General features: G+C 50.4%; 1 protein-coding gene across 1 annotated transcript; it reads right to left on the bottom strand.

Moving 5' to 3' along the window:
* Nucleotides 1-2,695: 2,695 nt before the first annotated feature.
* Nucleotides 2,696-14,657, bottom strand: ndufa5 (NADH:ubiquinone oxidoreductase subunit A5). The gene is made up of 5 exons (XM_007898558.1): nucleotides 14,559-14,657; nucleotides 8,180-8,224; nucleotides 7,653-7,769; nucleotides 6,585-6,650; nucleotides 2,696-2,874 (listed from the first exon to the last, which is right to left on the bottom strand). Exons 1-5 carry the CDS (start codon nucleotides 14,577-14,579, stop codon nucleotides 2,773-2,775), a joined length of 351 nt encoding a protein of 116 aa, XP_007896749.1. The 5' UTR covers nucleotides 14,580-14,657; the 3' UTR covers nucleotides 2,696-2,772.
* Between the last annotated feature and the right edge of the window lie 11 nt (nucleotides 14,658-14,668).

Genomic DNA, 14,668 nt, shown 5'->3' with positions numbered 1-14,668 from the left:
CGAGGCAGGCAGGCAGACGAGTGGGTACGAGATGGAGGAGCGGGGCAGGAGGAGATCAGAGAGACTGGAAAACATATGAAGCTTAACCGGGAGACCGGTGTGCTCAGAGACAGAGAGTCCTCCCACAACACAGTATCAATTTACATTTACACAAGAGCTTTCTCACTGAGACGCTGAACAGCCTCGGCTTGGCGTCCGAGTTGGGGGTGGGAGGCGAAAGATAACCCAAAGCCCAGTCAAAGAATCATGTCGAGACAGACCCTGAACCAGGACACAACCTGATTCAGGGAGAGAGGGAGGGACATACAACTGGCTTAAACAATAACAGAACAAAGTGTTGACAAAACGTTCGGTTCAATAAATTGACTCACCTGAAGTTTTAATCGCTTTTGGAATCAAAACTAAATGAAGTGACCGGACTGCAGGTGCTCTGCGCAGAGGCAATCCCCGTATCACAGCCGTCAAAGGGAAGCAGGAGGTTTGGCAGCCAGTGGGCTGGAGTCCGGCAGAACAGGGCCTGTCTCTCACCCCGTCTCCAGGGCTTGTGCTGTTGTCAGCCGTCTCCCAGCAACGGGCACGTAACCACCACCAACTTCCAGGTTCCAAACTCTGATCCTGTCTGCAGCAGAGTCTGCATAACACTGACACTCAACACACAACAGCGTGGGGAGAGGAGGAAAGGATAGAGAATGAGGAACTTTAGTCATTGACAGAGGAACACGCTGCTTAGGCGTACAGGCAAAATCTCGAGATGCTTATATGCAGAGACTTAGGACACGGGGTGGGGGGGGGGGGCGGCTACTGACTCTTTATTACTTTATATGTGCTCAATAACAAGTTACATTCACATTGGACCTTTCGCATTGGGAGGATGTCTTGAAACATTTCAGTGCCAGATGTGCACCTGAGTTATGGTGGGAGCCGAGGGAGTGGGGGAGGGAAGTAATTTTAAAAGCTCTTAAAATCACATCAAAATATCAAAATCTCACCAAATTTGAGTGTAGTGACTGTGCATGTGCAGGTGGATGGAACAGTCCGTCTGCACCATTGATAGATTTTTAATAGGTCAGGGGTCATTAAGGGTCATTAAGGGATATGGGGAGAAAGTGGGAAATTGGAATTGAAAGAATTAGTTGAGGTACAGATCAGCCATGATCTAATTAAATGGCAGAACTGACTCGAAGAGCTGAATGGCCTCCTCCTGTTCCTATGTTCCAGTCAATTTGCCCACAGCAGTGTCCCAGAAACAGCCACAAAGTGAATATCTGGTTTTATCTGGGGGATTGTCGGCCAAGACACCAGGAGAAACTCCCTTTTTTCCAATTGCGAGACAGGATCTTTAACATCTTCCTAAACAGACACAGATGGGACCTTGATTCAAAATCTAACCTGAAGGATGGCATTTCTGACAAAGCAGCGCTGCCCTGGAGTTTCAGTGTGAGCTCCAAGTTCCAATGTGACGCCTGAACCCATACACTTCTGACTCAGAGTGCAACCAACTGAGCCAGGCTGACATCATAAGGGTATAAAACATATGGAATTAAACATCTGCTATGATTTTGTAATCTTGCAGAACCTGCTTGATGGGTTGATTGGCCAGTTCAGCTCCAAAGTCCTGTTAGTGAAGGGTAGTGAAGGGGACTGTGGAACATGGTGAAAGCGCAGTGAATACAACTCGAATACTGCTAAACAGAATAACATTGTAGGCATCTGTAGAGTTCAATGTAACAGTTACAGTATAGATTGTGTATTTGTTGGCAAACTCAGTTGTCATCCAATGCACAGGAAAGGTCTACAAACAGCGACCAATTTTATCGGGGGGGATTGGTTGTCAAACCAGGAGAAACTCGCTTCTCTTCTCAAATAGTATCATGGAATTGTTTAACGTTCGCTCAATATCTACCTGAAACATAGCAATCACGATGGGCTTGATACCATTGGCTGGAGAACGTCAAATAAATGGAATTTGATCATGAAACAGCCACAATAGGTGCTTGTATTTGGATAGAGCTCTTCACGTCGGGGAACATCTTCGGAGCATTTCACAGGGATCGGGTTGGACACCGAGCCAGCGAGGTGGCGGTGGGGGTAAGAAAGACACATTTGAAAAGGTAGCGTTCCAACGTTTAGAGGATAGAAACTGAAACAGCCAGTAACAACTTACTGGGCCCTTCAGGTGGGGGAATATTTCCGAGCGCTTCACTGTGGCAGGATTTGACACCTAGCCAGTGAGAACCGGGAGTGGAAGGTGAACCAAAGGTGGGGTCGAAGCGGTAGGTTTTAAGGTAGGATTTAAAGATCGATTGAGAGGGGCTGATGTGGAGAGACAAAAGGAAGTTAATCCAAAAGCTAGCGGCGGAGTGACTGAAGGCTTAGTTACTGATGGTAGCGCGGAGTGAGCATCAATCCTGTGTTAGCTGAGTGAAGGGGCGAGCAGAGGAATGGGAAAGGAATAGATCAGAGATTGGGAGGTGAGAACATGTGGAGGCTTTTATACGTGAGGGTGAGGAGCTTGAAATTCATCCAATCGGTGACAGGTTGGAGGAGGGGCAGCGTAAACCAGGCGACGATGGGGGTGAAGTGCGTGTGGGGGGAGTGGATTGATCCGGGTGGGGGTTGATCCGGGTGAATTTTGTAGCCTGGGGATGGGGGAAGTAGGGAAAGCCAATTGAAAATAAAAAGCGGACAGCACATGTTGACCGTTGCAGAGATTCATTTTAATGGTGAAATTCGGGCAGCTTCAGGCTGGTTGTGCGTTGAAGGAGCCGTTGTTTAAACTGGCCATTTCCACTGATTTTCCGGGGGTTCTTCTATTAAGGGTTCCCAGGGTTTCCACTGAGCCATTTTCCGGGCCAGGTTCAATTCACTCTCAGCCTGTAATTCAAATAAGATAATCAGGATTGGGATTTTTTGGGGCAGTCGGGTGTCTGACTCACATGGCATCCCAACATAATGCTTTATAGTATCCAAACAAACCAGAATTTCATGCACATAGAAATTCGCCATGACTGGAACGGAATGTACACTCTCTCCCTGGAGGGACCTATCCTGCTTACCTAATCTCAGACAATATTAAGTGCCTGGTAAGATCCAAGGGTAGGGATCCCCAGAGTGTGTGTTGTACTATGCTGGAGTCTGGATTCAGAGGCTTTGAACACACTTGATTGGTGTGCAATCGATTGGATGCAGCAGATTATGCTGGGAGACTGCGGTCAGGTCTGACTGAGGAGAGAATGCTCATTGTCCTAAGATTGGATGGTTTGTGGGCTGCTCGTGATGCTTCAGGCGAAACGAATGCTTGAGAATTTTGCAGCACAAAATGCCTAACCCCCACTTTACCCCTCCCCCAGCTCAGAAAAGAAATGCTAGAATCAAAAGCCAGAGTGCTCTGGTGGGGAAACCCAGCTGAAAAGTGGAGCACTGATAAAAAAAGCAAACTCACAGTAGGTTTCAAGAGGGAAATCAACAGGCAACGATCGAATTGGGACAGGACAGAGGTTACTCTGAGAGCCGGTGAGAACCTAATCGGCCGATTTGGCTGTAAATTCCTATGATTCCATAAGACCATAAAACGTAGGAGCAGTAGTAGGCTATTCAGCCCCTCAAGCCTGCCCCGCCATTTAATAAGATCATGGCTGATCTTCTAACCTAATTCCATTTACCCGTTCTAGCCCCATATCCCTTAATCCCTCTATCCTTCAGAAATCTATCAAACTCAGTCTTGAATATGTTCAAGGATCCACAGCCTCCTAGGGTAGAGAATTCCACAAATTCACTACCCTCTGAGTGGAGAAATGTTTCCTCAACTCAGTTTGAAAAGGCTGACCCATAATCTTGAGACTATGAACCCTAGTTTTAGACTTTCCAACGAGGGGAAACAGTTTACTCAACCTATCCTCATTGGTCAACCCCCTCATCCCAGCAACCAACCTAGTGAATCTACACTGCACCCCCTCTAAGGCAAGTATATGTCCTTTCTTAAATAAGGAGACCAAAACTGCACACAATATTCTAGGTGCGGTCTCACCAAGGCATTATACAACTGCAGCAAAACATCCCTACTCTTGTACTCTAACCCTTTTGCAACGAACCCCAACATGGCATTAGCCTTCCTAGTTGCTTGCTGTACCTGCACACTAACTTTTTGTGACTGGTGTACAAGGATACCCAAATCCCTCTGAACACTAACACTACCTAGTCTCTCCCCCTCTAGAAAAAATCCGCTTTTCTATTTTTATAACCTAGGTGAATTACTTTGCACTCCCCCACATTATATCTGCCACCTTCTTGCCCACTCACTTAGCCTGTCTATTTCCCTTTGCATTCTTCGTGTGTCATCCTCACAGCTTTCTCTCCCACCTATCTTCGTATCGTCTGCGAATTAAGTTCTATTTCCTCATCTAAATCATTGATATAGACTGTAAATAATTGAGGCCCAAGTACTGATCCTTGTAGCACTCCACTTGTCACATCCTGCCAATCTGAGAAGGTCCTGTTTATCCCTACTCTCTGTTTTTTTCCTGTTAGCCACTCTCCAATCTATGCTAATATATTGCCTTTAATTCCATGGGCTCTAATCTTATGCAACAGCCTTTTTTGTGGCACCGTAGAATGCCTTCTGGAAATCCAAATACCCCACATCTACTGATTCCCCCCTAACTAACCTGCTAGTTACATCCTCAAAAAACTCTATAAGATTTGTTAAACATGATTTCCCTTTCGTAAAGCCATGTTGACTCTGCCTATTCATGTTATGATTTTCTAAGTACCCCACGACGACGTCCCTAATTAAGGACTCTAGAATTTTTCCTACCACTGATGTCAGACTGGTCTATAGCTTCCCATTTTTTGTCTCCCACCCTTCTTAAATATCAGCGTTACATTTGCGACCTTCCAATCACCATTCCAGAACCCAGAGAATTTTGTAAGATCAAAAACAAAGCATCCACTGTCTCTGCAGCCACCTCTTTTAAAAACCCTAGGATGCAGGCCATCAGGTCCAGGGGATTTATCGGTTTTTAATCCTATCAATTTCTCTAGTACTATTGCTTTACTGACATTACTGACAGTAACATTAGCCTCCAGATTCCCACCTATTTTTGGTAAGTTTTCAGTGTCCGCTAACGTGAAGACTGAAGAAAAATAATCGTTTAATGACTCTGCTTTTTTTTTATTCCCCATTACAATTTCTCCTGTCTCTGCCTGCAATGGGCCCATATTCACTTTTGATAGTCTCTTCCTCTTTAAGTACTTGTAAAAATTCTTACAATCTGTCTTTATGTTCCTAGCTAGTTTATTCTCATATTCCATTTTCTCCCTCTTAATCAGTTTCTTGGTTTTCCTTTGCTGATGTCTAAAGCCCTCCCTATCCACAGGTTTACTGCTCGTTTTGGCAGTATTATAGGCCTCTTCTTTTAATTTTATATTTCCCTAATTCTCTAGGTAGCCAGGATTAAACCACTTTTCCCGTGGTATTTTTATTTTTCAAGGGAATATGTGATCCCTGGTAATTATGTATTATATCTAATACCAAATTATATCAAATTATGTATTATATTCGACTGAGGTCGCCCCAGTTTTGATCAAGAAATTTCTTTGCACCATCGTTTAAGTGCTCTGAAATGCTGTTCCGCGTGAAGTGTGCTATATAAATGCAAGATGTTGTTGTTGATCATTGCATTTGATATAGAAACTTTAAAGTCGAAGGGACGCAAAGATCTTCACAGCTGATTGCTCTCAAGTATGGTTCTCTTACTGGTGAGCACCGGCCCCATTTGCGGTTAAGAGGACAGTGTGGATGATTGGACATCACACACAATACAAATCATTTTCAGTGCCAAATAAAAACTTGTTCCATCAACCAGCTCCTCTCTCCCTTTCAATCTCTCTATACCTCTCTTGCTAACTCTTTCAATCTGCCTTTTTCCTCTCTGAGTCCTTAGTAACCTCAAACCAATTTGCACAACTTCAAGCATGCACACAGAGTATTTTGTGCTCACATCTCCGATGCAAATGAATGGGTTTGCAGGGGGGGTGAATAGGTACATAAGGCTTCCAACATTGCAATGTTTCCCAGTATTGCTCTATGTAAGCCTGAACAGTGAACTCAAAATCCCAAAAGGAATCTTAAACCCACAACCTCTGACCCAGAAGTGATAGTGCTATGGACTGACCTAGCAAGTGCATATAAAGAAGCTATGGAACCATAGCTGCCTTACGACCAGATTATTGGGAGAGGGAAAGCAGCTCTTTCCTTGTTTAGAAGGGAATTTTTTCAATGTATAAGGAGGCCCTCAAGGGCGAGGCAGCTCATCCTAACCAACATGACAAAACGTATTAATCCTTACATTTGACACAGGTTTTCACTTCAGGTCGAAGTCTCAAGGCGCTTCACGAGATACACTTAAAGTGCAATGATTCTGTATTTGTAGGTGAACGCATCAGCCCATTTACACAGAGCAATTGCCCACAAACAACTATGAAGTGAGTGGCCAATTTTATTATTATCGCAGCAGAAAGAAAGATCAACGATTGCAGTAAACACATGCACATAAGGCTCCAAATGCTCCAGGAACACTCCGTACCTGGAAAATGACTTCTTCAATCTGCCCACAGTTGAGTTTTCCCTCTAGCTTTTCCACATCTTTCTCCTGCAACATACAGCACAGGTCAAGAGATCACAAGAAAGGCTTGGATATGAAACACAAAGAAATTTTATAATCCTCATTTGGCACAGCGCCTTATCATGTCGGGAGGATGTCTCAAGGAGCTTCATAGGATTTACTATGAAGTCAGTGACTGCGTATTTGTAGGCAATCGCGGCAGCCCATTGGGCATTGCAATGTACCATAAACAGCCATGAAATGAATGACCAATTTTTTCTGGGAGATTGTTGGCCATGGCACTGGGAGAGAGAAACTCCCTTTTCTTTTCGAATAGTGCCATGGGATTTTTAATGTCCTGACAGATAGAAGTTAGCTCGGCTTAATGTCTCATCCAAAAGATGGCATTTGCGACATTGCAGCGCTCCCCCAGCAAAGCATCGGAGGGTCAGCCTGGAATGTGAGTTTGAATCCTGGTGTGAACCAACAACCTTCTGACTCGAGAGAGATTGCTACCACTGTGCCAAACTTAAAAAGGGGGCAGTTTAGCCCATCACTGCTCGTCTTTCTAAATCACTTTTTACCTTAAATCCCACTTTTTACCACATCCCCTCATGGTTTCCCTTATGCATTACAGTCCTCTTTTGATCCAGCTTGCATGATCATTTGGAATAATTACTAAGTCATCCTGAAAATTCAACTACCACCCCACCCCCAGATATCATTCCATTACAGCATCTTGCCGTTTCTTGAATAACTATACAATATAAATTTACATTTACAGTTCCTTTCACATCAAGAGGATATCCCATAGGCTTCACTGAGCTGGGGTTAGAAGCCAAGAGAGGGTGGGGAGGGAAAAGATGACCAGAGTCAAAGAGTTACATGTTGAGATGGACATTGAAATAAGTGAGGGAGGGAGCAAATCAGAGGGACTCCAGGACGGAGTTCCAGAGCCCTGGCCTCAACCACTCTTCTGAGTTACAATTTAAGCCAATTCAAACCATCCCAGCCTATTAAAATAGGTTAAATGAACTTCACCCAACGTACCGACTGCACCAGGTTCAATCTATCGTTGACAATCTGTTCAGTGTACTTTCTGTAGCCTGCCTCCTTGGGCATCTCCTGCAAGGCTCCCAGGATCCGAGCGTAGAGGATCCTCAGTCTCTGCAAAAGAATAACGTAAATTATGCTTACGTTTAACACAGCGCTCAATCCCGTTGTTGCGACGTCTCAAAGAACTTCACAGAATTTTTTTTTACTGTCTATTGTGCAGTAACTGTGAATGAACATTTTTTTTTAAACGTTGGGGTTTGTCAGCCAGGACCCAAGAAGAGAGAAACTCCCTTCTCTTTTCCAATAGCGCCACGGGATCTATAATATCCACCTGCACAGGACAGATGTGACCTCAGATTAACATCTCATTCGAAGGACGACACCTCTAAGAATGCTGCAGATGCAAGAGAAGAATCTTAAATTGGATGAACTGGGTGTCAAAGTTTTGAAGGCAGCACAACTTCGCAATTTGTAAAACAGTATATGACAGGATAGGGAGGAAAAACTTTCAAACATAATACCTCATGAGGATTCTGGGCGACCGCAAGCCCAACCAAGCCGGTTGTCTGTTAGGGAGAAGAGAAAAGAAAGGTCAGGTCCCCATTTCTCACGTTTACTGGAATACTACCATATGGGTTGGCATGTGTCTCAGGGGTCACTCACTCTCTCTGTGGTGTATAAGGTATACCTTGTCTGTCAGGGTGGGATGAAAAGAGTATGACATGGATGCTGTGTGCAGGAAGTGTGACACTCTCACTCTCTATCTCTGTGGTGCATGTGTGTGGTATATAAGGTCTACAGGGTAATTGACCGTCACTCAGGGTCACTCACTCTCTTTAGTCTCAGTGCCACTATCCTTGTCACTGTGTGTACAGTGTGGTACCAGTCTGTCTCCTCAGGCTCTGTTCCACTCCCCCTGAAAACCGTTGTCATCATACCCCCTCCTCAAAAAACCCACCCTCAAGCCCTCTAATCTCGCACACTACCGTCCCATCTCCAACCTATCCTTCTCATTGTTGCGGGTCAATTCGGTCACACCTCTCCGTCCACTCCCTCCTCGAACCCCTGCAGTCTGGTTTGCACCCTGCCCACAGCACAGAGACAGGGCTTGTCAAAGTCACAAACGACATTCTCTCTATTTGTAACCAGGACTCCCTCAGCCTCCTCCTCCTGGATCTATCGACCACAGTCGACCACGCCATCCTCCTCCATCGTCTCTCCTCCTTCATCTATCTTAGTGGGACCACACTTGCATGGTTCGAGTCCTGCTTAACCAACCGCCTTCATTTCATCTCAGCAAATGGTTTCTCCTCCTGCCCCTGCTGGTCATCTGCGGGGTAACCCAGGGCTTCAACCTTGGCCCTCTTCTTTTTCTTATCTAGATGCTCCCTCTGGGCGATGTCATCCGCAGACACAGGGAAAACGTCCACATGTATGTGGATGACACACAAATCTACTTTGTCTCCTCCAGTATCAACTCCAGGTCCGCCAATGTTCTATCAGCCAATGTTTATCAAAGCCTGGATGAGTCCTGTAGCTCAGTGGTTAGAGCACTCACCTGGCAAGCTAGAGACCCAGCAGGACGAAACCTTGGGCAAGTTTCCTTACTCTACACACCCACTTAATTCACGACTGTTTGTGGGACACTGCTGTGTGGAATTGGCTGCCGTGTTTTGCCCACAAAATATACAGTGAATTCACTTTACAGTATATTCTGTGAAGCGCTTTGAGACATCTAGAAGATGTGAAAAGTGCTATATCAAATACAAGGATTATTATTATTAAACTTCCTGCACCTGAATATGGACAAGACGGAAGCCATACTCCTTGGCACTCCTGCAGATCTGAACTCCTCAACCTCCCTGGGCTCTCCCTCACTCACCGAACCAGTGCACAACTTAGGCATCCAGTTCGACACCCAACTGTCCTCCTTCCCCCACATCCGGTCCCTGACCAGGAATGCTTTCTTCCAACCTCCGCCACGTTGCCCACCTCCAACCGTACCTTACCCGAAACCCTTGTGCATGCGTTTGTCACCTCCCACTTGGATTACTCCAACAGAATTCTCGCCAGTCTCCCCAGCTCCACCATTCACAAGATCCAGCTCATTCAAACCTCTGCCGCCCTCATACTGACCCGGACCAAACTCCGTACTCACATCTCACCAGTTCTGATCAGGCTCCACTGGCTCCCCATCACCGAACGGATCAGCTTCAAGGTCCTTACACTTGTGTTCAAATCCATTCACTCCCTGCCACCTCCCTACCTCTCCTACCTCCTCACTCCCCAATCCACCATCAGGCGCCTCAGCTGGACTGGCACCGGCCTCCTGCTCATTCCTTGCAGCCTCCACCCCATCATCGGAGGTTGTGCTGTGCTTTCAACCACTAATCCCCAAAACTCTGGAACACTCTCCCTCAATCCCTCTTTCACGTCCTACCTGAAGACTTTCCCATTCGACCGTACTTACGGCGACCGCCGCCCGGTTCGGAGTAAGGCTCCGCCACTGTTAAGTGCTCTGAGACGCTACCCTGCAAGGAGGGCGCTATATAAGTGCAAGTTGTGGTGGTTGTTGTATATAAGGTGTATACTGATACTCAGGATCACTGTATTAGTGGATAGGATATGGTATGACGCTATGTGTGGTGAAAAGTATGTACACTATGCGTGACTGTGTCTCAAGGTCACTCACTCTCTCAGTGTGGTGTGCAAGGTGTTTTGAGTGTACGGGGTGTGACTGGGGGGTGCGGGGTGTGTACGGGGTGTAGAGGGGGTACGGGGTGTGGGGGTGTACAGGGTGTGTGGGGGGGTACGGTGAGGGTGGGGTACAGTGAGGGTAGGTTACAGTGAGGGTGGCGTACAGTTAGGGTGGGGTGCAGTTAGGGTGGGGTACAGTGAGGGTGGGGTACAGTGAGGGTGGGGTACAGTGAGGGTGGGGTACAGGGTACAGTGTGGGGGTACAGAGTACAGTGGGAGGGTACAGTATATGGGGAGTACAGTGAGGGGGATACAGAGTGTGGGGGGGTACAGTGAGGTGGGTACAGTGAGGGTGTACAGTGAGGGGGGTACAGTGAGGGGGGCACAGTGAGGGGGTACAGTGAGGGGGTACAGTGAGGGGGGTACAGTGAGGGGGGGTACAGTGAGGGGGGGTACAGTGAGGGGGGGGTACAGTGAGGGGGTACAGTGAGGGGGTACAGTGAGGGGTACAGTGAGGGGTACAGTGAGGGGGTACAGTGAGGGGGTACAGTGAGGGGGCACAGTGAGGGGGGCACAGTGAGGGGGGCACAGTGAGGGGGGCACAGTGAGGGGGGCACAGTGAGGGGGGGGCACAGTGAGGGGGCACAGTGAGGGGGGGCACAGTGAGGGGGGGCACAGTGAGGGGGGGCACAGTGAGGGGGGGCACAGTGAGGGGGTACAGTGGGGGGTACAGTGAGGGGGTACAGTGCGGGGGGTACAGTGAGGGGGCACAGTGAGGGGGCACAGTGAGGGGGCACAGTGAGGGGGCACAGTGAGGGGGTACAGTGAGGGGGTTACAGTGAGGGGTTACAGTGAGGGGTTACAGTGAGGGGGTTACAGTGAGGGGGTACAGTGAGGGGGTACAGTGAGGGAGTTACAGTGAGGGGGTTACAGTGAGGGGTTACAGTGAGGGGGGTACAGTGAGGGGGTACAGTGAAGGGGTACAGTGAGGGGGGTACAGTGAGGGGCGGTACAGTGAGGGGGTTACAGTGAGGGGTTACAGTGAGGGGGTACAGTGAGGGGGGGTTACAGTGAGGGGGGGTACAGTGAGGGGGTACAGTGAGGGGGTACAGTGAGGGGGGTACAGTGAGGGGGGTACAGTGAGGGGGTACAGTGAGGGGGGTACAGTGAGGGGGTACAGTGAGGGGGTACAGTGAGGGGGTACAGTGAGGGGGTACAGTGAGGGGGTTACAGTGAGGGGTTACAGTGAGGGGTTACAGTGAGGGGTTACAGTGAGGGGGTACAGTGAGGGGGGTACAGTGAGGGGGTACAGTGAGGGGGTACAGTGAGGGGTACAGTGAGGGGGTACAGTGAGGGGGTACAGTGAGGGGGGTACAGTGAGGGGGGTACAGTGATGGGTTACTGTGAGGGGGTACAGTGAGGGGTTACAGTGAGGGGTTACAGTGAGGGGGGTACAGTGAGGGGGTACAGTGAGGGGGGTACAGTGAGGGAGTACAGTGAGGGGGGTACAGTGAGGGGGTACAGTGAGGGGGTACAGTGAGGGGGTACAGTGAGGGGGTACAGTGAGGGGGGTACAGTGAGGGGGGTACAGTGAGGGGTTACTGTGAGGGGGTACAGTGAGGGATACAGTGAGGGGGTACAGTGAGGGGGGTACAGTGAGGGGGTACAGTGAGGGGGGTACAGTGAGGGGGTACAGTGAGGGGGTACAGTGAGGGGGTACAGTGAGGGGGGTACAGTGAGGGGGTACAGTGAGGGGGGTTACAGTATAGTGAGGGGGTACAGTGAGGGGGGTACAGTGAGGGGGGTACAGTAATGGGTTACTGTGAGGGGGTACAGTGAGGGGGGTACAGTGATGGGTTACTGTGAGGGGGTACAGTGAGGGGGGTACAGTGAGGGGGGTACAGGTGAGGGGGTACAGTGAGGGGGTACAGTGAGGGGGTACAGTGATGGGTTACTGTGAGGGGGTACAGTGAGGGGGGTACAGTGAGGGGGGTTACAGTGAGGGGGGTACAGTACAGTGAGGGGGGTACAGTGAGGGGGGTACAGTACAGTGAGGGGGTACAGTGAGGGGGGGTACAGTGAGGGGGTACAGTACAGTGAAGGGGGTACAGTGATGGGTTACTGTGAGGGGGTACAGTGAGGGGGTACAGTGAGGGGGGTACAGTGATGGGTTACAGTGAGGGGGTACAGTGAGGGGGGTACAGTGAGGGGGGTTACAGTGAGGGGGGGTACAGTGAGGGGGGTACAGTGAGGGGGGTACAGTGAGGGGGTACAGTGAGGGGGTACAGTGAGGGGGGTACAGTGAGGGGGTACAGTGAGGGGGGTACAGTGAGGGGGGTACAGTGAGGGGGTACAGTGAGGGGGGTACAGTGAGGGGAGTACAGTGAGGGGGTACAGTGAGGGGTTACAGTGAGGGGGTACAGTGAGGGGGTACAGTGAGGGGGTACAGTGAGGGGGGGTACAGTGAGGGGGTACAGTGAGGGGGGTACAGTGAGGGGGTACAGTGAGGGGGTACAGTGAGGGGGTACAGTGAGGGGGGGTACAGTGAGGGGGGTTACAGTGAGGGGGTACAGTGAGGGGGGTACAGTGAGGGGGTACAGTGAGGGGGTACAGTGAGGGGGTACAGTGAGGGGGTACAGTGAGGGGTTACAGTGAGGGGTTACAGTGAGGGGGTTACAGTGAGGGGGTACAGTGAGGGGGGTACAGTGAGGGGGTACAGTGAGGGGGGTACAGTGAGGGGGTAGGTACAGTGAGGGGGTACAGTGAGGGGTACAGTGTGGGGGTACAGTGAGGGGGTACAGTGAGGGGGTACAGTGAGGGGGGTACAGTGAGGGGGAGGGGGGTACAGTGAGGGGGTACAGTGAGGGGGTACAGTGAGTACAGTGAGGGGGTACAGTGAGGGGGTACAGTGAGGGGGGTACAGTGAGGGGGGTACAGTGAGGGGGGTACAGTGAGGGGGTACAGTGAGGAGGAGGGGTACAGTGAGGGGGTACAGTGAGGGGGTACAGTGAGGGGGTACAGTGAGGGGGTACAGTGAGGGGGTACAGTGAGGGGGTACAGTGAGGGGGTACAGTGAGGGGGTACAGTGAGGGGGTACAGTGAGGGGGTACAGTGAGGGGGTACAGTGAGGGGGTACAGTGAGGGGGGTACAGTGAGGGGTACAGTGAGGGGGGTACAGTGAGGGGGTACAGTGAGGGGGTACAGTGAGGGGGGTACAGTGAGGGGTACAGTGAGGGGGTACAGTGAGGGGGTACAGTGAGGGGGGTACAGTGAGGGGGTACAGTGAGGGGGTACAGTGAGGGGGTACAGTGAGGGGGTACAGTGAGGGGGGTACAGTGAGGGGGTACAGTGAGGGGGTACAGTGAGGGGGGTACAGTGAGGGGGTACAGTGAGGGGGGTACAGTGAGGGGGGTACAGTGAGGGGGTGAGGGGGTACAGTGAGGGGGTACAGTGAGGGGGTACAGTGAGGGGGGTACAGTGAGGGGGTACAGTGAGGGGGTACAGTGAGGGGGGTACAGTGAGGGGGTACAGTGAGGGGGGTAACAGTGAGGGGGGTACAGTGAGGGGGTACAGTGAGGGGGTACAGTGAGGGGGGTACAGTGAGGGGGGACAGTGAGGGGGTACAGTGAGGGGGGTACAGTGAGGGGGGGGGTTACAGTGAGGGGGTACAGTGAGGGGGGTACAGTGAGGGGTACAGTGAGGGGGTACAGTGAGGGGGTACAGTGAGGGGTACAGTGAGGGGGTACAGTGAGGGGGGTACAGTGAAGGGGGGGTACAGTGAGGGGGGAACAGTGAGGGGGTACAGTGAGGGGGGTACAGTGAGGGGGGTACAGTGAGGGGTGGGGGTACAGTGAGGGGGTACAGTGAGGGGGTAAGTTACAGTGAGGGGTTACAGTGAGGGGTTACAGTGAGGGGGTACAGTGAGGGGGGTACAGTGAGGGGGTACAGTAGGGGGGTACAAGGGGGGTACAGTGAGGGGTTACGGGGTACAGTGAGGGGGTACAGTGAGGGGGTACAGTGAGGGGGTACAGTGAGGGGGGTACAGTGAGGGGGTACAGTGAGGGGGGTACAGTGAGGGGGTACAGTGAGGGGGTACAGTGAGGGGGGTACAGTGAGGGGTACAGTGAGGGGGTACAGTGGGGGGGTACAGTGAGGGGGTACAGTGAGGGGGCGCTCAGGGTACAGTGTGTGACGGTCACTTACTCTCTTCAGAATCGCCGCCATGTCGATCCCAGAGCAGTGCCCAGGCAGCGCGAGCCGAGCCCAGAGAGCCAGACCTGGGGGTCAATCACAGAGAGAGGATGTGGGGCCGC

The sequence above is a fragment of the Callorhinchus milii genome, unplaced genomic scaffold (genome assembly GCF_018977255.1).
Source record: "Callorhinchus milii isolate IMCB2004 unplaced genomic scaffold, IMCB_Cmil_1.0 Scaffold5, whole genome shotgun sequence".
NCBI lineage: Eukaryota > Metazoa > Chordata > Chondrichthyes > Chimaeriformes > Callorhinchidae > Callorhinchus > Callorhinchus milii.
The sequence above is the reverse complement of the archived record's forward strand: the minus strand, read 5'-3'. Positions and strand labels throughout refer to the sequence as shown.

Excerpts from the sequence above, each read along its gene's own strand:
- ndufa5 (XM_007898558.1), bottom strand. The coding sequence starts at position 14,579 with ATGGCGGCGATTCTGAAGAGA. Across the intron at positions 6,651-7,652 it reads GATTGAACCTGGTGCAGTCG|GAGAAAGATGTGGAAAAGCT; the intron begins GTACGTTGGGTG and ends TGTATGTTGCAG. Across the intron at positions 2,875-6,584 it reads TTGAAGAAGTCATTTTCCAG|GCTGAGAGTGAATTGAACCT; the intron begins GTACGGAGTGTT and ends TTTGAATTACAG.